At 43.0% G+C, this 24,738-nt stretch overlaps 1 protein-coding gene across 1 annotated transcript; it reads right to left on the bottom strand.

Moving 5' to 3' along the window:
- Nucleotides 1-17,166: 17,166 nt before the first annotated feature.
- LOC119853527 (apovitellenin-1-like) lies at nt 17,167-21,958 on the bottom strand. The gene is made up of 4 exons (XM_043505885.1): nt 21,946-21,958; nt 20,969-21,058; nt 20,329-20,491; nt 17,167-17,557 (listed from the first exon to the last, which is right to left on the bottom strand). Exons 1-4 carry the CDS (start codon nt 21,956-21,958, stop codon nt 17,449-17,451), a joined length of 375 nt encoding a protein of 124 aa, XP_043361820.1. The 3' UTR covers nt 17,167-17,448.
- Between the last annotated feature and the right edge of the window lie 2,780 nt (nt 21,959-24,738).

Here is a 24,738-nt window from a genome sequence, read left to right as displayed (position 1 = left end):
TTCACAAAAGCCACAGTGAAAGCTTAGTTTAGAGGGATATAAAAGGGAAAAGGGAAAAAAAAACTAATCCAGAAAAACAAAACACTTTACACTTGTATTTTTATTGATCACAAGCCATCATGTTATAACAATACATTTTGAGCATGCTTATTTCACTCAGACAGTGTGTGAAGTTGATTATATGTTTTTTTCCACTTAAACAATATTTACCTTAAGTCATGACAATGGCAATTTTGCTTGTGCATTATTTCTGCTTATTTCTAATCATGAGTGTAAGGACCTATAGGTAGGGAGCTGTTAGGTTTTTATTAGTTTTCATAGCGCCATGTAAACCTATAGCAGAGGTGGGCAAACTACAGCCTGGGGGCTGCATCCGGATGTTTTAAACTGACCCTTGAGCTCCCACCAGGGAACGGGTCCGGGGCTTTCCCCGCTCCATTGCTCCAGCTGGGGAGTGGGATCAAGGATTTTCCCTGCTCCACGTGGCTCCCGGAAGCAGCGGCATATCCCCTCTCTGGCTCCAACACGTAGGGGCAGCCAGGGGGCTCTGTACGCAGCTCCCATTGGCTGGGAACTGCAGCCAATAGGAGTTGCAGGGGTGGCACCTGTGGACAGGGCAGTGTGCAGAGCCGCCTGGTTGTGCCTCCACGTAGGAGCTGGAGGGGAACATGCCGCTGTTTGAAGTAAGTGCCACCCAGAGCCTGCACCCCGACCTCCTCCCTCACCCCAACCCCCTGCTCTGGCCCTGATCCCCCTCCCGCCATCCGAACCCCTCCATCCCAGCCCCAAGCAACCTCCTGCACCCCCAACGCCTCATCCCCATCCCCATCCCAGAGCCCGCACCCCCAACAGGAGCCCTCCCACCCCTGCACCCCAACCCGGAGCCCCCTCCCACACCCTGAACTCCTCCTTTCTGTCCCCATCCCAGAGCATGCACCCCCAGCTAGAGCCCTCACCCCCTCCCGCACTCCAACCCCCAATTTCATAAGCATTCATGGTCCATCATACAATTTCCATACCCAGATGTGGCCCTTGGGACAAAAAGTTTGCCCACCCCGACCTATAGTGATGTATAAATGATAGTGATTTCAAACGTTATTTAGCCAGCTATGATAAGTAATACATTTGATCTTTGTTATGAGAGAGAAGTGATTACAGGGTGGTTTGGAAATGATGTAATTGCTATGTGAGCCCCAGCCACAACTTTTTAAAATAATTTTAATTGTTTGTTTTTCATTTGTGTAATTTTAAAATAAAGAAACAGGAAACCTGCAAGCAGACCTGGTAAGACTGGGAAATTTTTTAACCCTAACTTTTTCTTCTTTTCGATTAAAATTAAACCAAACAAATGGGAAGCATTTTCAGTTACATGGCTAAAGATCTTGTGCAACTGCCATTTCATTTTAGGGCAACTTAATTTTGGAAAATATGCAGCAATGGAATACTAATTAAGTTTCCAGCCGATTATAGCACTGGTTGAAAAATACAAATGGTGACTGAAGATTGTTTTCAGAAGTAGAAGTGGGGAGGTTAGTTTGCTACTATTTGAGTAAGGAAGGACAATCTGGTGATTAAGGTGCTGGCTGGCGCTCCGTGAGACTGGAGGTGAAATACTGACTCCACTGAAGTCAATGACAAAACTTCTGTTGGCTTTAATAGGGTCAGAATCTCACCCCATGCTTGTAGTCCCAGCTCTGTAACAAACTCACTAGGCAGCAAGCCACTTAGTGTCTGTGCAGCCATGAGTTTTTTTATTGCAATACCAGTACACATACCAGTACGCTCTATCATAACACAAATAATAAATACTAAATTTGTAGGATCATGTTATTCATGAGTATTCAGAAGCCCAGCAGATAGCCATTAAAACATTTGAAAATCTTGAAAGTTAATCAGGAATTTAAGCACAATTTATTACACATCCAAAAATTCCTACAGGAAAATGAGTTTGTTACTCGCCTATGTAAAATGTTTCCATCACTCAGCAGGGAACAACTCCATGTGACATTGCAAATATTGCACAACAAATAGTCCAAATGAACAGTTTGCTTACAATGTTAAATTCATTCGCATAAACTATTTACTGAATACTTAGGAGTAACATGGCCGTTCAAATAAACTGGGATTGGTTTGTGAACAGAAAAAAGGACTAAATTCACAATGCATATTAAACACAATTAAAAACTCAGCCAACTCTTGATATTTCTCTTAGTGGATCCAAAAGTAATTACCATGTTACCTGGAATCTAACTTGAAAAAAAAAAAACAGAATCTATCCTTTATTATCCCCAGTGATAATATAATCATTACCATACAAGTCTCCAGTTATTGTACCATAATTGCCACTTAAGGTTCAACAGCAACTAACTGTCCAATTTTCAAATGTGAGCACCTCAACAGGACAGGCTGACCGCCACTTCCCGCAGCCCCCATTGGCCTGGAGTGGTGAACTGCGGCCAGTGGAAGCTGCGATCGGCTGAACCTGTGGACGCGACAGCTAAACAAACAGGCCCAGCCCGCCAGGGGGCTTACCCTGGTGGGCCACGTGCCAAAGGTTGCCGATCCCTGTCCTAAAGCATGTGGGATTGTGCAACAGGCAAGCCAACAACCAGTGGAGAACATTTTTCTCATTTAAAACTGGAATTGCTGATTTTTTATGTGGGGTCCTAAGCTAAGATTTTCAAAAACGACTATTTATTTTGGATGCCTCAATTTCTGAGTGCCCAACTTGTGATGCTTTAGAGAGGACTGATTTTAAGAAAGTGATGAGCAACCACCACATTTTAAAATGTAAGATGGTTGTTGCCTAAATTAATCTGCTGAATCTTTGAAACCTGGGAGGTAGTTCGTTCATATTAACAATATCAGATCCGAGATTACATGAGGCATGGCCTTTCTTTTACCCACTATCTGAGGCAGAGGAAAACCGAATTGTGAACCCATGTGGCACATTGGTGAGTTAGAGAATGAAACTCGGTCAGTGGTTTCAAACTCAATTCAAACCATGAGTTTGCCCCCAAAATAGATAATTTGGTCTGGAAAGTAGGTCTTGAAAAGCAACAGCAATATTTCTAATGAGGACACTGTCTACAAATACACACAACGCACATTTGCCCTATATAGTAGCATACACACCTGCTTGACCCTCTCACACATTTCCCTCCCCCTCCGGCACTGACTAAACAGCTGCACAACCACCACAGGCTCATCCATCAACACCCACTTCCTGTCACCCACATCACCCCTCCCTGACAGAACCACACAAACAGCTACCCACACCCTTACACACACAGAAAAAAACTCAGATAATGGGGCAAATATATATGTGTACTCTGGGCAAAATGGTTTGACAACTTTGACAGGTAGAAGTAAGGACAAAAATAATGTGTGTGTGAAAAAAAGAGGGTTGGAGGAGAGAGCACAGAGGACTGAGATTCCTAGCATAAACATATTTGTCTAACCTTTCTTCATAATTATAACCAATTATAGAAAATGGGATATTAAGGACAGACCTCACTTAAGAATGACACATTAAGCATGCTCGACACTTCCCATTATCAGACCCTGTTTTCAATTGCTTAGAACTTTGCAAAACGTTGACCTTTTGGGCTGAAATTTTCCCTGCCAGGTGTCTGCCTCAGTCTGATATTTTTTAAAAAGAAAATTTCAGCCAAAATGGTGCAGCCATTTCTGAGATTGAGCCTAAGAAAAAAAAGATATTGTTTTGCCCATGTTCAAAAATTCTGAGAACCTTTTCTTTGATATTCTCTAGCACCCCCATGCTTTGGGGCAGGGACTTCAAATAGGGCCTGGGATTGGCCTTTGTACCAGTGATGTGCCTTTTGCCATCCCTGTAAAAATCCACCCAAATTTGACCAGCTCTAATTCTTTGGGAAAAAAAAAATATCACATTTTGCACATAACAATAGAGAGTTTCTAGTGTTTAGCAGCCGAAATCTCTGAAGATTCCATCCTCCTTGAGCCTGCTCCAAAGCCTCCATCACATCACAGCTCCTACATGTGACAGGCACTTCCTAGATTGAGTGCTTGATTTTGAAACCTGAATAAGGGTTAACATAGTTGTTTGGGCGTAATATTGTTCATCTTAGAGCACTGCCTCATTATGCTAAGTACTGTACACATGCAGCATAAGATACAGTTCCTGTCCCACAGAGTTCACAGAAAGACAGACAAAAGGGAGAGAGGAGAAACAAAGGCACAGAGAGGTGAAATGATTTGCCCACGGTCACATAGCGAATCAGTGGCAAAGTCAAGAACAAATCCCAAATTTCATGGACTTCCAGTCCACTGGCCAACACTGCTTCTCATTACCTCTAGAATCTAAGAGTTAAATAATTTGATATCCCTAGGAAACATCAAGACAACAAAGAACTGAGAAGCAAAAATGTTCAATACTTAAACAAGCTAACAAAACAATGAGGGAGTTTTGGAGATGCAGCTTTTCTATACAGACAGTGAAACAGGTTTCAAAAGACAGACTCAGAATATCAACATCTAACAGTGAATTCAACTGGCACTGGGGTGTGCATGTGTGAAATGTAACAGGGCATAGCCACTGAGAAGAGAGATGGACAGACTTAGCCTGGCTCTTTCTGACACCAGGGAGGGATGAGCAGTGTCCTAGACAAACCTTTTCCTCATCATCAAATAGCTGCTAATGCCCAAGGTTCTGTGAGAGTAATTGCCAAACTCAGGGTGGCTGCCTCATTTGATGAGTCACTATGGAGTCCATATCCATTTTGTTCTTGCGTGACTCCTCTAGCATACCTGGATGCATACAAAAGGAGCTGTAGAAAGCCACCTGTGCTGCTCATGCTGCAAGACTCGTATAATTAGGGTAAGAATTACAAATCACACTCTCAGCTCCTCCCCCCCCCGTTTTTGCTTCGGCAAACACCAGTTGAAGTCAACAGGCAAAATCCTGGTCCCATTGAAAACCGTGGGAGTTTTATACAACTAATTTTAACAGGATCAATGGCAGTTGGGCTAAAGTAAGACTGAAAATCTAAGCCCCAGATCATTCACTCTCTGGCAGAGAAACCTATAGGCCAGGCATAAAGAGATGGAAAAGTCCATGGAGTCCCCATGCAGAGTTTCCTACTAACCATTCCTCTCAATGAGGAGGAAATTGGGACCTTGTGAAATTTGCACACCTGCATGCCCCCCGCCCCCCTTTACCTGTAAAGAGAGGAGCCGTTCACATGGACTGCTGACTGCTCCTGGCTCCACTGTGTCAGGATCCTTGCTGGCAATCGCAACTGTAGGGCCGGTGTCAGGGGGAGTTCACACTGCTCAGTAAGCATTGACTCCCACATCCATGGGATTAGTGGGAATGGAGTGTGACAGCTCCTCTCTCAGTCTCGAGTCTGTTGCAGAGCCCTACTGGCATGCAGCACTCATGAGAAGGGGGAAAAGGTGCTTTCTGAGGGTAACTAGGAAGGTGAGATTGTGTCATAGGGTGCCTTCAGCACCTACAAGGGGAAATCCACATTAGGAGGGCCCCCTTAATATGTGGATCCCAGCCTACACTCCAGACCTGAGGATTTGGCTCCCACGGTTTACTTGGCTGTTAGCTAGCTGAATGCTGCCCTCACATAAAAGAGGGACATGGGCAACACACACAACACCCCGTGTAATGACTGAAGGTTACTGATGTTCTCTTGGTACCTGCCTACTTTGGAAGTCCCTTTCATCCTCGCTGAGGAGCTCTCAGAAAGCTTTGGCCTCTCCTGACAAGTGCTGAATTGGGTCCCTGATTTGTTTTCTCTTTGGTGACTTGTGGTTGCCTGTTTCATAGTCTCTTTTCTCTCTACTAAGATATTGCTGTGGTAAAGGAATGACTCACCAACAAATTCAAACACCACACCACAGATACTGTACTCAAAGTATCAAAAAACATCTATCAGAAACCAACTTTCAAGGTCTGAGGGAAACACGAGCCAGGACACTCAGCATTAGGCTGAAAATTCCAGCAGAGATTCTTGCCGCAGACTGCAGCGGGAGGGGAAATATAGTAACAACCTTACTCTAACATTTGGGTATTGCCCTTAATTCAAAAAGATCCCCAAAATGCATTACAGATAGAATCCAGATCTCTTCCCCCATCACTGAAACGTAACCACCTCTGGTGTGGCATGTCCTGCTGCACTATAGCTTTTCCTCTTGAGAAAAGCATGCTCAATCAGGGGAAAGTGGAGATTTAATGCGTCTATTAATATCCTCCCTCCCCCAGTTTTAAAAAAAAATATGGGAATTGGTCAGTAAGGCAGCCCATGACACCACAGTATTCTCCTTGAGGCCGATATGCTCCAAGCACAGGGCCTTCCTCATGGCAAAACAGCCTTGTGAATCACAGGAATTCCACAGGTTTGGAAGGTCGGAGCCCCTACCAAATATGGGGGAGGAGGGGCGGCAGGTTACCAACCCTCCCTTCCTCTGCCTTACAGAACTATCAGGCAGAAACTGTCAGTGGGGACAGCCTATTTGTTCCTGTTGACAAAGCTGAAAGACACAAATTTTGCTCAGACTTTCAAAAAAACAAAAAACAAAACAAAAACAAAAAAAAACCCCAAAAAAAACAAACTTTGGGCCGAGACCCAGCCTTAAAATCTCAGACCCAAAAATCAAGCTCTCGGATTAGGTTCCAAGGCACTGAAAAGGGGAGATTAGAATGGAAACAGGATCTCCACTACAGAGCGCACACTAGAGTTGATGCTATCCATCTTATTGCTAAACTAAAAGCGGATGTCATTTGTTGTGAGCTGGACTCAAGCATAGCAGGAAGTGGCCATGCTGTGATGGTTAAGAGATCTACAACAAGGATTCTCTCACAAGGTTAATATAGTCGGTTACTATGTGAAATGCGGAAAGGGTGGAGGAGAAAAATAAGAGGGTGTTGCACTTCGCTGAACGCATCTGGAAAACATGATGGTGGTAGGGTGCGCTGCTTGGCACTAAAAGTACTAGAGGTCACCAGTGTTGACAGAACCTTATCCAAGGTAAAAGGAGACAAAATGATGACATTTATGTTTTTCCTTTACATCCTATTACATCAAGACTAGAGTATTTGTTCCTGTTTAACTCACAGATTGTCAGGCCAATCATTCAAAAACAGTGCAGGCCACAAAATAATCATGAGATTATTATTATTATAAATTATTATTTATAAAATATAATAAAATTTATAATAAATATTATAAATTATTATTATAAAAAGGCAGGGAGGTCTTTTTATTTGCTTTCTGGCCTTTGAGCCATTAAGTTATGATTGGGTCACATTTTTAAGCTTTGCTCTGCAATCATGAAGGCTAGAAACTTTAATTTAAAAAAAAAAAAAAAGGTAAAATGAGATTCTCATGCAATCACTTGCTTCCAGGAGTTGGGCTTTAAGGAAAACACCAAATACTGGGAGAACAACAATAAAATCATGATAATTGGCAACACATGGTCAATTAACTCAAATTAGCTGAAGTTTCTAAAAGCTGGGCTAGAGCCAGGACAAAACCAGCAAACCACAAATGTGTATTTCCTGTAATAAGTGTTTGTGGAGTGTTAGCTAAGTTGGGTTAACCTATGGCCAATTAACTTGTATCAGTAAATACCAATATCAATAAACAAGTTAAAACAGGACAAAAGCCCCCTCTATTCTAAACTTACTCTTAAGCAATAATAAATGATTAACTGGAAGCACTAAAGGAGTTGAGGGCTGAAGCAGAGATTTTAAATCTGCCACTTACCATAAATCATGAAAAGAAAAACATAGAATTTAAGCAGGAAAAAGAATCATAGACTCATAGGACTGGAAGGAACCTCAAGAGGTCTTCTACTCCAGTCGCCTGCACTCAAGGCAGGACTAAGTATTATCTAGACCAGCCCTGACAGGTGTTTGTCTAACCAGCTCTTAAAAATCCCCAATGATGGAGATTTCACAATCTCCCTAGGCAATTTATTCCAGTGCTTAACCACCCTGACAGTTAGGAAGTTTTTCCTAATGTCCAGCTAAACCGGCTTTGCTGCAGTTTAAGTCCATTGCTTCTTGCTCTATCCTCAGAGGTTAAAGAGAACATTTTTTCCTCCTTCCTTGTAAAAACTTTATGTACTTGAAACCTGTTATGTCCCCCCTTAGGGTTCTCTTCTCCAAACTAAACAACCCCAGTTTTTTCAGTCTTCCCTCATAGGTCATGTTTTCTAGTCTTTTAATCATTTTTGTTGTTCTTCTCTGGAGAAGAACATCTTTCCTGAAATGTGGTGCCCAGAACTGGATACAATACTCCAATTGAGAGCTAATCAGCTCGGAGTAGAGCAGAAGAATTACTTATTGTGTCTTGCTTACAACATTCCTGCTAATAGAGTCCAGAATGATGCTTTTTTTTTTTTTTTTTTTTGCGCAACAGTGTTACATTGTTGACTCCTATTTAGCTTGTAATCCACTATGACCCAGATCCCTTCCCACAGTTAGAAGCTGACCTTTTATGTTCTTTTTACAACACTGGCTTTTTCCTAGCAGAAAATCTGGCACAGTAGCTAATAGCAAAGCAGGAGTATATTCTGAAATCCCATTCGATTTATAATAACTGTTGAAGAGTCAAGCTATTTGTGATTGTTTGAAGGCAATGTCGGTCACTGTACCATATATTTTAGAAACAACACTTCATGCAAAATGCATTTGATGCTATATTAGATTAGATAGGGTGCTGGCTTTTTGTGGAATCCTAAAAATTCTTTCAGTTTGAAAAAGAATAACCTGACATTAGAATGATTGATCTCAGCATTCAAGGAGATCTGATAATGTATCTTGTAACATTAGATTTTGCCTTTTATTGGACCAATATCCTTACTCGTTAGCACAACTCTGACTCCTTCTAACCCTACGCCCCTACCAACAATAACAAAGGTAATTAATAAAATCTTTAAAAAAGAAAAAAAAAATCAAAACCAAAATCTCTGTCTCCAAACAGAGTTTTGACCCCCAAAAGGAGAAATGCTAGAGGCTCCATGAAGTCCACTAAGGACTTCACTATTTCTATTGATTTATGTAAAAGATGCTCAGATGCTATGGTGATAGCTGGCAGTACCTACCCCTAAGGCCATATCTACACAAGGAGTACTGTACCAGTATAGGAATACAGGTATATGGTACCAGCAGAGCACTTTTAGCGTGGACACAGAGCTATGCCGGCAAAGCTACACTTTGTACTGATAGAATAAAACAAAACCCCATTAAGGAAAACAATTTATACTGGAAAAAAAAAACCCCCAACAAAACAGCTTTGCCTGTATGGTTGCATCTATACTAGAGGCTTCTGCTGGCACAGTTGTGTCTGTCAGAGATCGCACCTCTTCACACCCAAGACTGACACAGTTGTGCCAACAGAAGTCTCTAGTGTAGACCTGGCCTAAGAAAGATAACGTACTCAGTGACTCCAGTGGCAGTTTGCTTGATTAAAACAATGAGTAAAATTGAGAAAGAACCTCAGGATTTGATTCAGTATTATTAAAAGGATTTTTGTTTTTTAAGAATGCACTTCAGAGTCAGGACTAGCAGTAGACTCACTGGAGCCCACGGCAGAAACTAAGGAGTGGGCTCCCACCCCGTCACCCAAGGCTGAAGCCTGAGCTGCCTGCCGTCGCCGCTTACTCCTCCAAATGTTCCTCCAGAGTCCCTGGGGGGAGGGGGGGCACATACCACCATTTGAAAACCTCTGCTTTAGTGTGATTTATTTCCACTTTTTGAGATCAAATTACTGTAATACTCACATTACATTTACCACAGGAACTCTGTAGATATGATGTAACTTAGCTTTGTGGGGCTCCCTGGCAATTGCCCTGCTTGCTACCCCCAGCGCCAGCCCTCTTCAGAGTTATGCTGAATGCAAAACAGATCATTCTTGGCTCTAGGTGGATCAGATAGATGACTGTTCTTATGCCTTACGTTAAGTATGCCATAGCACTTGTGTCATCAAAAGGCCTTAAACTTCAAAAGAGAAAGAACACCCCTCAAAATTTTGAACTCTTGCAATACTAAAATAGGAAACGTATGTCACCATTAGTAGGAAATTGATTAATTCTCACATTGCACAAATGCCAGGGATGATCTAGCCTTGAATTTTTTTTGTTTAGTTTTGTTTTAAATATGATAACTTCTTTTCTCTCCTCTCCAGGCAGTTATTTCAAAAGTTTTCTTAACGTCCATGTCTTACACATTTTCTTTTCAATCAACAGCTCTCTTTATGTGCAACTCTGTGAATGAAGCCATTAACTATTAATCTAATTTAGGGTTTCCCAAACTTCATTGCACCGTGACCCCTTCTGACAACAAAAATTACTACACGACCCCAGGAGGGGGGGGACCGAAGTCTGAGCCTGCCGAAGCCCCACCATCCCCAAGGGCTTCAGTCCTAAGCAGGGGGCCGGTAACCTGAGCCCTGCAGCTCGGGCTTTGGCCTCAGGCCCCAGCAAGTCAAAGCCAGCCTTAGTGACCCCTTTAAAACAGGGTCACGACCCACTTTGGGGTCCCAAACCACAGTTTGAGAACTGCTGTAATTCATCTACACACACACACACTCTCTCTCTCTCTCTCTCTCTCTCTCTCTCCCCCCATTACAATTCGGGGTGAAGCAGCTATGCAGATAATTTATCTGCCTTTTTAGGTGGCCTATATATGTCAGCACACTTGCACTGCTCCTTTGCATTGTTAAAATCTATAGTAGGTTGTGTAAATAGAGTTTGCTGGGTACCTTTGGTATAAACGATTTGCATGGACGATCTTTGCCTGGGATGCCCAGATTATTGCTTTCTACTACAAGAAGCTATGCATATAACACTAAATGTTGTAGAAACCATTGTATACTAGGTCATCTGGGAAATAGTATGTGATCATATAATTAAAGATTGTATACTGCATACTTTCATGGTGATGGGTTTAAATTTGCACATGAAACCTTAAACTTCAGCATTTCCTCACTTTTGGAAGCTTACAACGGTGAAAGCTTAATATCCTATTGAGAGGTTTCAGAGTAGCAGCCGTGTTAGTATGTATTCGCAAAAAGAAAAGGAGTACTTGTGGCACCTTAGAGACTAACAAATTTATTAGAGCATAAGCTTTCGTGAGCTACAGTTCACTTCATCGGATGCATTTGGTGGAAAATACAGAGGGGAGATTGATATACACACCAAAAAAAACCAAAACACAACAACAAGGAAAAGTTGCTACTCCTGTCTCTCCCGCCTCCCTTTGTTCAAACTTTCCAGAACACAGCACCACGCCAAGCAGAGGCCAGACCTGGAGAATTTCAGCCCCACGGGTAAAAGTTGTGAATGAAATGGATGAATTGAAAACAGCAACCAAAATCATAGAGGGTGGTGTGCTTCCCTAGCACATCAGGAACCCCAGAGACTAATGGAGGACTTGAACTGGAGGTTGTTTTTCAAAGTGTTGCAATCTGCATCTGCACCTATAAAAAACACAACTGCCTTGCGAGAAGCAATCAAGGAAAGGCCTTTGAGACCACCAACCAACCCCTGAGCCCACCATTGCAAAAACTCTGGCTAGTCTTAAATCCTACCTGAAGGGTGAAGGTACAGCACGGCCATCTCCCGCAGTGCTTAATGATTACAATGAAATAGCCGATGATTATGCAGAGATTAGCGGGGGGAGGGGGGAGAAATTGCGTGCTTAGAACTCAAAGAAGGAAAGATTTATGGGTTTCCCCCCTGGCACGCTGCTCAGTGAGGTAGCATCGCGTGCAAGCTTTGAAGAACCCCAAGGCCAGTCGTGCTTGGTCTGAGTCACTTCTCACCCACTGAGAGAGAATCGGTGAAATCTGGACCGAAAGAGACAGGTGCTGACTGATCTCTCTCCCCGAGCCTTTGCACGCAAAGGTTTTGTGCTCAAGGAAGAAACCAAGGAGAGTCTCCGGCAGTTTCAGTTCAAACTCCTACCCGTCCAGGTAGGCTCCAGCAGAGCAGCTGGGAAGTGAGAGCAGCAAGGCACGGAGAGAAGTGCAGATACGAAAGACAGCTAACCGCGGCAGAGAAATCGCGAGAGAGATGCAGGGAAAGCGTGCAAGGGGAAGGGGGAAAAAAAAAAGAAAAAAAAAAAAGAAAAAAAGCAATGCACAAGGCGGGAGGTGGGGGAGGCAGAGAGATAAAAAAAAAACAACCGGAAAAGCACGGGGGGGGAGGGGTTAAAAGCTGCAAGACAAGGATCAGATTGAGTGGCAGTGAGCACTTGTATTTATCTCTATCTCTGAAGCAAGTCTAAACAGCTGCAGCGTTTCCCTCCTAAACAACCGGCCCCGTGAGTGCGGTACTGAGAGTCCACAACTCCCGCTGGGTCGGTGTTTGTTTGAGGGGCAGCAAAAGGTGCTGCAGGAATCCAGGGAGAGCTGCCGGCAGGCAGCTCAGTGCAGCTGACAGACAGGACAGGGACGCTGGAACGTTTTGTACAGGGGAGGTGCTGAAAGCTAGAGGTCCCGACCCCACCCCAAACTTTTTAACCCCCCCCCCACCGAGCTGGGGCCAGGAGCGGGGCGCAGGTGTCTCCTAGAAATGAGGCTGCAGGGCACCAACAGCTGCAGTTAGCGGAATAATAAAAACCGAGGCATGCCATGGTTCTAAAGAGACCTGCCTGACATTTGTCACATGTCAAGCTTTGATTACAAGTGGCCTTTTTGTTCAAAAACATTTTTACCCTCTTTTTCTGTGATGATTTTGGTAAAGGCTTTTCATTAAAAATGGTATCCAAATCATTTATAGACAATTTTCATTTACCAAAACCTGGGTTTTCAGGCAGTGAAAACTTTTGATAACGATTTTAAGACAAATGTTGATAATATTTTCTATTAAAGATGTCACCAAAAACTCCGACAAACACAATGAACCAAAAATAACTTCAAAACGTTGCAATTTTTCACAACAGTATTTTTCCATTCTCTGGACATCTTTTTTTGGCAAATAAATGACTTTCACTTCGCTGCTATTCACCGTATGTCAGCCATTGTCTGTGTATAGCTACCATTAGTCACAAAAATGCTGAGCAACCCCAACTCATGCAGACTGGAAATGTATTCGTTATTAGTCAGTCAATCTTCATCCTCCCCAAAATTTCAGTCATACAATCAGAGCCCAAGAAGTATACCCCATGAACGAGCATATGCTATCAATAATCCAAATTCAACAGCTCATGAAAAGTTTACAAATTATTCTGAAAATTATTCATCATTATTTTGGGTGGATATTTTGAAATAAAAGGGGTATTTGCAGAAATCAGGAACAATTCATCCATCCAACCCACCACACTCTTGCCTCACGCAAATTTGTTGAAATTTTAGTTTCATGAATACCGTTGAACCAGCTGTACCCCAAACTTTCCCAAAGCCAGTAAATGAGAGGCAATAATGCTTTGTTTTTACAGCACTTTCTATCCAAGGATCTCAAAGAACTTCATGAACTTTAATAGAAATTAGTAGTTGAGTCAGAAAAGTGTTTTCATCTCCATTTTACAGACAGAAACAATCACAAAAAGACATCAAATGACTTGCTCAGAGTTGCGTGTGATGAGTCTGTGGAAATAAAATATAGGATCCCAGTTCGGTGTTTTTACTAATAGACATTGAGTTACTGTTTCAACTTGGGAGCAGATTTTTCTCCTTCCCCTGTCCCTGACTGCTCTCTTAGCCATCTCTCCAGCTTTTTAACTATATCAACAGATGATCTGAGCAAGTGGGGCTGGCCAGAAGCATGGAGGCAAGAGGCATCCACATCTTTGCTTCTTGCAGACTATTCAAGATTAGCAGGCTAATGGAGCTGCAAACCATTGCTTTTTACACACACACACACACACACACACACACACACACACACACACACACACACACAAATGGAAGACTGACCAGGCAACTCAAATACAAACACAAAGATCTTTGGGCTTATTCAGAGATTTACCCATATACTAGAATCAGTTAAATAGCAGAAATAACTGATGAACATTTACTCACTGTGGGCAGGTCAATACTATCACTTATGTCGATATAACTTATGTCATTCAGGGGTGTGAAAAAGCCACCCCCCTGAGCGACACAAGTTACAGCGACTTAACGCTGTCCACTCTGGTGCTATGTCTGTGAGAGATGATCTCCTGCCAACATAGCTTCTACTGGTTGTTGTGGGTGGTTTAATAGAGTGGCTACACCAGAGACCTTATAGCAGCGCAGCTGCAGTGGTACAGCTGTGCTGCTGTAAGGTCTCTAGTGTAGACATGGCCTAGCTGTAAGATTGTGGGGGGGGGGGCAGGGGTGACCTATTACTTGAGAGGAATTGGTGAGCTGCCACTAAGGATGTTTGTGAACATCAAAAACTTCACAATTTTAGCACAGATTATTCATCTGAAAATTCATACTGGAAGCATGTGATTTGCCTGCTTCAGTCATCCAGCATTTCTTCACACAACACACAGTCAACCTGTGGAACTCTTTGCCAGAGGATGTTGTGAAGGCCAAGACGATAACAGGGTTCAAAAAAGAACTAGATAAGTTCATAGAGGACAGGTCCCTCAATGGCTATTTGGCAGGATGGGCAGGGATGGTGTCCCTAGCCTCTGTTTGCCAGAAGCTGGGAATGGGCAACAGAATGGATCACTTGATGATGACCTGTTCTGTTCATTCCCTCTGGGGCACCTGGCATTGGCCACTGTTGGAAGACAGGATACTGGGCTAGATGGACCATTGGTCTTCTGACCCAGTATGGCCATTCTCATGTTCTTATTCAGTGAAAAAGAGGAAAAACAACACTATCTTGCATAGGTATCTTAAATCTCATGACATAACAAATAGCGTCTAGCTGAAATGGAAAGGTCATGAATAACTTTTAGTTCAAAAACTGTTTGTCCACCCATTTGGCAAATATGTACAAATATATTCAGAAGAAATCAGGATTCATTCCTGAACAATTTGCTAAACAAAACAAGATACATATTTGAAACATAGTTCAGCCAGCATTGCTGGACACCAAGCTCTGTTGGTGGATTCAGGCTCTTTCCTGCAGACCCTGGATTCCTAGCCCTAGAAGAAAGAGCGACTTCCTCTTTTATGCAGGACAACAGGTAAGCACAACCCAGAGAAAAATCCCCTGGTCGTTTAAAGACCCAATAGACAAGGAATGGTTTTAGACTACTGAATAAAAACTAGTGAAAGCGGAGCAAGAGGGAAGGAGAAAAAACAGGGTGAGATATCACACACATATAGGGTGTTTTCATAATGAAAGTAGCTGAAGTTTCAGACTTTTTCATGTGGTAAGCACCAAGATAAACTGAACCCTGTTACATCTTCCCGTATGTACCAGCATATTTTCACACACATACATGTTTGCGCACACTTTTACTTGGCCAAGCAAGCCTCAATCTAAATGACAGCAACAAAGAAATCCACAAAACAGGTCCTCAAAAGAGAAGTAGTGCAATCAGAACTAAAACAGTGAAGTGCACAGCACAGTTTATGGCTTTGCTGTAGAGGAAAAGATCCAGAGGTAGTTTAGAGATCTGCGAAATTCGTTCCAAGCTGCTGTCCATAGCCTTAGTCAGCCTGCTGTAATCTGGGGTAGGTGGGATGAGTTTTATTACCTCAGACAAACGATCAGCTGAATAAGGGGCTAGTTTTGGTAGGTTGTCCTTTTGGTACTTCAAAAATTACAGTTCTGAATGGACTGGGGGTGTTATTTCTGCAGAGAGCACCCACCATACCCCCTACAACCCTCCAAGTTGCTCTGTGAGAACCAAGCCACTGGAGGGAGCCTGTTCTCAGGGGCAGAGACTTTGTGAGAGGACACTGAGGGAGGGTTGGAAGTATCAGACACTGTTTCGGGCAAGCCCCTCTGGCCTGTGGTGCTTAAACACAACATTGAGAAAGGGAAGAAGAAGAAGAGGAGAAAAGGGTCACAGACTCTTTTAGGCTCCCCGATACACAGAGAAATATCAAGAGTTAGTACCATTCTGTCAGAGCAGGACACTTTTTCTTTAATGCTTCCAAGGTGATAGAGATCCATAGATCAAGGGTGTCAAACTCATTCTGTTGAGAGGGCCAAATACCATTATTAATTATTGTCTATGGGCCAGGCTACAAGTTTTAGGACTACATAGAGTAACTCCTCACTTAAAGTCATCCTAGTTAACACTGTTTCATTGCTGATCAATTAGAGAACATGCTCATTTAAAGTTACGCAATGCTCCCTTATAACGTTGTTTGGCAGCCGCCAGCTTTGTCCACTGCTTGCAGGAAGAGCAGCCCTTTGCAGCTAGCTGGTGGGGGGTTGGAAGCAGGATGGGCCGACAGCCCCCCTATCAACTCCCCTAAGTTCCCTGGGTGGCAGCTGCCCAGTAGGCTATCAATTGCCAGGCAGTTCAGGTGTCCCTCCCCCCACTGCCGTGTGCTGCTTCTGCCCTCTGCCTTGGAGCTGCTGCCAGGAGCCCCCTGCTTGCTGTGCAAGGGTGGGACAAGAGGGATGCTAATGTCAGGGTGTCCCCTCTCCTCCACTCCTGTCTCCCACTCCTTTTCTCCATCTCCACAGAGTGGTGGTGGTGGGGGAGAGCACACAGGGCTCAGGATGGAAGAAGCTTGCTGGCAGCAGCTTCTGTCTCAGCTTACTGATTTACTTAAAAAGGCAATGTACTTAGAGTGGGATCAGCATATTTAAAGGGGCAATGCACATCTCCCTCTCTCTCTCTCTCTCTCTCTCTCTCTCTCTCTCTCTCCCTCTCTCTCACACACACACACACACACACACACACACACACACACGGTGTGTGTCTGTCTCTCTCTGCCATGCTGTTTCCCTTCCCTCCATTTGTGCTACTTTGTAGAGTGTGAGGTTACATTAACAATGTGTTATCCCTTGAGGGCTCAGGCGAGTGCTAGTTCATCATTTAGCAGTAAGGTGGTGAGGGGAAGTGTCCGATTTTGTTTACACTTGTCTGGATGATGCTTAGTATCACCGATAACAGTTGAGCCTTATCACTTCCCTTACATCATATCAGCTCTCATAGCAGCAGAACCAGAGGTTATAAAACCACCATCCACTTAAACATTTAATGCAAGGAACGAAACAATGGAACTATAAAACACATCCAAAACTTTATTGGGTTGAGGGGGAAGGTCAAGTCGCCAAATGTTGAAGGAGAAATTGGGTTTCAAGATTCAACTACAGAATCTGTCTTCCTTCTATTTCCTTTCCCACATCCAGCAGCTACTTTGATAATGTATTTTTCCCCCATAGGGAGACAGGTTCTCCGCTCTTTGAAGGTGGTATTCTTACCCCTTCTAGAGACATCATCAGGGACATCAATTCTATGATAGTAGCTGATCTCAGTCCATGAGGAGAGGGTATGCTGCACATCCTAATTACTCATGTCAAGTGGCCTTGTGACTTGTCTCAATTCTACTGCTGGGCTGGGGCTTCCTCTTTCTTCTTCCACAGACCCGTTAATTTTTCCATCAGCTGTTCTGCCAGCACACTGATTTTAGAGGTCTCCTTCATTAGGAAGTTCCTGTAGGTGACAGTAACATATCAGTAAGGTACATGTCTGAATGGGATACCCTCTGTTTCTATTTTCATAAGGCTGCCACTCTCTCATATTTACCTGTGGGACAAATTAGTCCTCACAAATTAGTCCATTAATATGGCTGTAGGACTCTTGAACTGCTCTGTAGGGATTCAACTCAGGAGGCAAGATAGGTGTGGGGCTGTGAGTAGCAACATGGAACTGTGCATCTCCCAGGTGTGCACATTTCTTGTTTCTGTCTGCCATCATCCGTTACCTCGGGAACAGATATTTACTATCTGAACCACCCTGCTTTCCTTGAAAAATTTCAATTTTTCATTTGAAAACTGAAAAATTCTGACCAACTCCCCGATTTTTCTCATTTTGACAAAAAGTCAATTTTCCAGGAGGAAGGAGAGATAACATGTTCCAAGCAGCTCTAATGATAAGGTTAGTTCTAGAGTCACTCTTAGAACAGAAAGAATGAGGAGTACTTGTGGCACCTTAGAGACTAACATTTATTTGGGCATAAGCTTTCATGGGCTACAACCCAATTCATCGGATGCATGCAGTAGAAAATACAGTAGGAAGATACATACACACACACACACACACACACACACACACACACACACACACACACACACACTTGAAAAAATGGGTGTTGCCATACACACTATAACAAGAGTGATCAATTAAGGAGCTATTATCAACAGGAGAAAAAAAATTTGTAGCGATAATCAGGATGGCCCATTTCCAACAATTGACAAAAAAGTGTGAGTAACAGTAGGGGAAAAATTAGCAGGGAGAAATAGTTTTTAGTTTGTGTAATGACTCATCCACTCACAGTCTTTATTCAAGCCTAATTTTATGGTGTCCAGTTTGCAACTTAATTCCAGTTCTGCGGTTTCTTGTTGGGGTGTGTTCTTTAAAAAAAAAAAAATTGTGACTTTTAGGTCTGTAATTGAGTGGCCATGAAGGTTGAAGTGTTCTCTGACTGGTTTTTGAATGTTCTAATTCTTCATGTCTGATTTGTGTCCATTTATTCTTTTACGTAGAGACTGTCCAGTTTAGCCAATGTACATGGCAGAGGGGCATTGCTAGCACATGATGGCATATATCACACTGGTAGATATGCAGGTGAACAAGCCCTTGATGGTGTGACTGATGTGATTAGGTCCTATGATGGTGTCCCTTAAATAGGTATGTGGACAGAGTTGGCAACAGGCTTTGTTGCAAGGATAGGTTCCTGGGTTAGTGTTTTTGTTGTGTGGTTGCTGGTGAGTATTTGCTTCAGGTTGGGGGGCTGTTTGTAAGCAAGGACTGGCCTGTCTCCCAAGATCTGAGAGAGTGAGGGACTGTCCTTCAGGATAGGTTGTAGATCCTTGATGATGCGTTGGAGAGGTTTTAGTTGGGGGCTAAAGGTGACGGCTAGTGGCGTTCTGTTATTTTTTTTGTTGGGCCTGTCCTGTAGTAGGTGACTTCTGGGTACTCTTCTGGCTCTGTCAATCTGTTTCGTCACTTCAGCAGGTGGGTATTGTAGTTTTAAGAATCCTTGATAGAGATCTTGTAGGTGTTTGTCTCTGTCTGAGGGGTTGGAGCAAATGCGGTTGTATTGTAGAGCTTGGCTGTAGACAATGGATCATGTGGTGTGATCTGGGTGAAAGCTTGAGGCATGTAGGTAGGAATAACGGTCAGTAGGTTTCCGGTATAGGGTGGTGTTTATGTGACCATCGCTTATTAGCACCATAGTGCCCAGGAGGTGGATCTCTTGTGTGGACTGGTCCAGGCTGAGGATGATGGTGAAATGGAAATTGTTGAAATCAGGATGGAATTCCTCAAGGGCTTCTTTTCCATGGGTCCAGATGATGAAGTTGTCATCAATGTAGCGCAAGTAGAGTAGGGGTGTTATGGGACGACAGCTGAGGAAGTGTTGTTCTAAGTCAGCCATAAAAATGTTGGCATACTGTGGGGCCATGCGGGTACCCATAGCAGTGCCGCTGATGTGAAAGTATACATTGTCCCCAAATGTGAAACAGTTGTGGGTGAGGACAAATTAACAAAGTTCAGCCACCAGGTTTGCCGTGACAGTATCGGGGATACTGTTCCTGATGGTTTGTAGTCCATCTTTGTGTGGAATGTTGGTGTAGCGGGCTTCTACATCTATAGTGGCCAGGGTGGTGTTTTCTGGAAGATCACCAATGGATCAGAGATTTTCTGATTCCCATTCTTCTGCTTTAAGCACTTAATTACATTTCTTGGTCTAAGTAATAATGACAGACCACAGACACAAATGGCTAGAAGTTTATTTTAATTATACATTTGACAATCACTCCAAAAAAAACATAACATACAAACATCAGTTACAAGATGGAGAACTACAAAAGGGCTTGTCTTCACTGCAGCATTAGCTCAAGATAATTTGAATGTTGCCCCTAACTTGACTCCCACGCACATGCAAAAATCTCTAGCCTGATTTACACTCTGGGATTTCCTTCCAGAATCACAGTTCGCAGACCCTCTTAAACAGACAGTATCAGGTTATCTGAATCCAGACATATCCAATGAAGCTGATCAATCAACAAACGTATGTATGCAATGTGGGGGGGGGGGGGAGGGGAAGAGGAGAAATATGCTTTGGTATATGGGTTTCATAATGTTTACTCCATGATGTGTAGTTCTTTTTGTTGTCCCAAAGATATCTCTGAATGGAAATGTAGTTAATACTCCACATTCCCTCACAAGCCACCCCAGGAATTGAGGAAACCATTTCGTACCTGATCTCAAGGATTACTGGAGTCTGAACAGCTTCCTCCAAGAACTGACCAGCTTTCAGGGACACTTTGTTCACAGATTTGTACATGTAAAATGCAATTGAATCCGGTATGATCAGCCAGTCACGATGGACGTGTCTCTTTGAGATTGCCTTAGCACCCACTTCTGGGGAGGAGGAAGAGAATATTAACCATCTTTAATGATCATTTTCCATGATTGCACTGAGCTCTCCCAAGAGCTGCAGTGGAAAGAGACCAGCTGGAAGACTGTAGTAGGATTCAGAGTCTCCCCGGGATTCAAAGGCCAGTGTCCAAGTGTAGGATCCATGGTTCTAGGCTACAAACCTTCAGTCTTTAAATGTAGCAGAAACTGGAACAGCACAGCCAATGTTCACATACCTATGCATGCAGTGGGACTTAGACAGCAGAACACAGTGCTACGATACTCCCCATTAAGCCGTGTGTGTGGGAGGATCCACTAGTAACTGGCTTCACACTCCCAGTCACAATGAATTCATGCACTCTACCCTGTACTACCAGGCGTTAATCCTAGTTCATGGCTAGGACACACTTGTGCAAAGCAGGTTAAGTGCATATAAAGCTGAGGAATATCTCCACCAGCCTGAAGGGTTTTAAGACTTACCAGAGAGACTGGTGCTGAGGAGCAGAATCAGAGCCATTGCCAAAGCCCTCGACTGAAGCACGGTTTGTAGCACAAGCTCAATGCAGTACCCTCAGAAACCAGCCAGAGGCACAATTAATCACTTTGATACTGAATAGAGAAGAACAATATACCCCGAATTAACAACAGGCAACAACTCAAAGAGAGACATCAAGATCATTCTTGCTTTATATCCTTTACCTCCTTAAAAGATGAGGGCATTCAATACAAAAAGCTAAAGTTATTTCACCTATATGATACCATGAATATGCATAATTAGTAAGAACACCCAAGCATACATTAGATATGTTAAAGCAAAAATGCTTTATTCTATATAGGAGTTAAATTCACGTGCTTCAGGGTAAAGCCAACCACTAACCTAACACAGGGGTCAGAAAGAGACTTCCTTCATGAGCAGGTTACTTGTTAAATTGTACACTATATTCTTGCACCTTCCTCTAAAACAACATCTGGTACTGGCTACTGTTGGCTGTAGGATACTGAACCAGATGGCCGGAACTGATCTATTGTTTGTATTCCTATGGTTGAGAAATGACCTGCCTGGAAGTCCAAAAGAGTTTCTTTTGGCATGTTCATGCTGGGGATAATTAAGACCAAAACACATTGTTTATGCAGTTAACACTCTAAGCACAAATCCTGCTTTGTTCTCATCCAAGCTTCTTTCTTTGGACATTATTTTCTGCTTGGTCAACTGAAAAGCTAATACGAGGCCAAGCCATGGGGGGAAAATTAAATAAGCTTTTAAAACACGGAGGATTTCAAAGGGCACATGCTGGAAGATAACTTGAAAGTTAACATGTTTTGATTTAAATTACTGTAAATTACAACACCTGTAGTCAAATTGAATCATTTCAGTGCTAGGACTCCCATGGCAGGGAAGGCTGCTGGCTGCCAAGTTTTGCTAAGCTAACACCAGGTGGCTACCAGGGGATTCTCACCGTTAGTCTGCATACCTAAGGATGCTTCTCTCCACAGCACCTTCCTAGTCCACATTGGAAGCTCTGCTGCTGATGGCAATCAGACAGCTGCTGGTTACTAGCTAACACTCTGACAGCTATTGCTTAGGTAGCTTCCTCTCTGTTAGTCCTGGAGCCACATTCACCCCTACAGACGTAAGGTATAATAAGCATCCTTTTGGTCATGAAGGGGTAGAGAATCTCTCCTCTTTAAAGCCTGGAGCTACGCTGGTGGAGGCTACTTGGGAGAAGCACTGAATCAGCACACCTCTTCCTGTGTTGGCCCTACCCAGCTTTTGGAAACGTGCTAGCTGACTCCAGGTCCCTAGTGGGAACAGGGATTGCAGATGGTTTTTGCCAGTGCACCCCCATTCCAAGGAGCATTACTGCCTTGGAGTGGTGGGCTACCAGTCTGGGTGAATCCAGCCCTTGATCTGAAAGGAGAAATTAGGTATAAACAGCCTCCCTGCTCTAATCCCTCCTGTACGTTCCATATAGACACCAATCAGTTACAAGGTTCGCACAGCTGGAAACGGCAGATGGAATGTTGTTCTTACCTTGCTCTCTCTCTCACTGGCACAGGCAGGGGTAGAAGTGTGCCTGAAACACAAGCACTTACACAAAGTTAATTTGAGATAGCAAGCAGGTCAGAGGTCATGCTTGGCTCCATATTGGCTCTTTCACAACAAGGGTCAGATGAGTGGGATGGGCAGGAGGTAGAATCTCAAGTCCTGCTCAGAGTGGGATTTGGTAATGGAAGGTCAGTCCAGCTGAGAGTAGATCCTGAGCCTTTAGCTAGTGTTTGCTTCATACCCTACCCCCACATTCCCACTAAGCACCTACACAAACAGCAGCTATATTCTCCTCTTCTTACACTATGTATTTTGTACTTCTAATGACAACAAGTCAGTCATTTAGTAGGTGCTTCTCTTGCATATGGAAAAAGCAAAGAGGGTTCATTTTCAAACAAGACCCAATTAATAAACACATCATAGTACTATTTACCACTATTGTCACTTATGAGCTCAAAGCTGTTTACAACCAGAGGATAAGTATCATTATCTCAATTGACAGACACTGAGGGAAACTGAGACAGAGGGATTTGTAAAGTGACTGAATTAAAGTCCTGTAATTTGAGTAGGGCTGGTCATAAAATTCTCCATCAAAATTATTTCTTGATGGAGATTGCATTTACAACAAAAGCAAGGCCCATGTCCTCAAAGGTATTGATTTCACTGGGAATTTGGCACCTCAATAGGAGTAATGGGAAAAACATTTGTGGATCTCGGTCTAAGTGTCTGCTTTCCCTGAAAAATTTCTATTTTTCATTTGAAAACTGAAAAATTCTGGCCAACCCCCTGATTTTTCTCATTTTGACAAAAAGTCAAAATTTTCTAGGGGGAAGTAGAGATAACATGTTCCAAGCAGCTCTAATGATAAGGTTAGTTCAAGAGTCACTCTTAGAACAGAGATTTTCTGATTCCCATTTTTCTGCTTTAAGCACTTGATTACATTTCTTGGTCTAAGTAGTAAGGACAGACCACAGATACAAATGGCTAGAAGTTCTCATTTATTTTAATCATACATTTGACAATCACTCAAAAAACAAAACATACAAACATGAGTTACCATCTGGCTTTTCATTGTACAGCTGGCATAGTGGAATGACATTGTAAAAAAATAGTACAAGGCACATTGTAGAGATTAAACAAGATGCAGAACTACAAAAGGGCTTGTCTTCACTGCAGCATTAGCTCAAGATAATTTGAATGTTGCCCCTAACTTGACTCCCATGCACGTGCAAAAATCTCTAGCTCAGGTTAACTGGTGCTTTAAACTCAAGTTAGCTGGCCTGTCGGGGGTGTGGGTAGAAGCTCAAGTGCTGCTGGGTCTAATAATGCAATGGGGACATAGCTACACTGTGCTGCTACCACAAACACACTGTGCTGTTTGAGAGTTATTTTGCTGTGTGGCCACTCTCACTTGAGCTGAGTGAGCACAAGTTACCTCTGCAATGAAGACAAGCTCTAAGATTGTTCCTGGGCCTTTTTGCACTCTCAGTTATGGGTTGTTCGATTGCCAACAGTCTATATGTGATTGTTTACCTTTGTTTGAACAACTCAGCGATTACACAAAAAGCAACCCCTTGGCCTCCAGTCTTGGAATAGGGTCTACCTACTGCAGCGATAGGAGCTCTGCAAATGCATAAGATAGCCAGGCACATGGGTCCATTCTTGTTCAGTGAGAACAGAAGATTTTATACCACTCATAGCTCTATAGCAATGAGTAGAAAGCAGTTGCCAGGATCAATATCTGCCTACCCTGCAGACCAGGAGAGCTTGCAATGGGAGGTTCACGCATACTCATTACCCCCAAGAAAGGGTCTTGTTACAGCATAATCACTTTGCACCCATTTCAAATCTATTGATACAGGAATTTTCTTAAAAAGAAAAGGAGTACTTGTGGCACCTTAGAGACTAACAAATTTATTAAAGCATAAGCTTTCGTGAGCTACAGCTCACTTCATCGGATGCATTTGGTGGAAAATCCACCAAATGCATCCGATGAAGTGAGCTGTAGCTCACAAAAGCTTATGCTCTAATAAATTTGTTAGTCTCTAAGGTGCCACAAGTACTCCTTTTCTTTTTGCAAATACAGACTAACACGGCTGCTACTCTGAAACCAGGAATTTTCTTGTTTGCAAGGGATATTCCTTTGACTGTTCAACAAGATCCACAGAGACTAGAACTGAATCAGCAACTGGAAATGAATTTA

The sequence above is a fragment of the Dermochelys coriacea genome, chromosome 1 (genome assembly GCF_009764565.3).
Source record: "Dermochelys coriacea isolate rDerCor1 chromosome 1, rDerCor1.pri.v4, whole genome shotgun sequence".
Lineage (NCBI taxonomy): Eukaryota > Metazoa > Chordata > Testudines > Dermochelyidae > Dermochelys > Dermochelys coriacea.
This window is presented reverse-complemented; position numbering and strand designations above follow the sequence as displayed.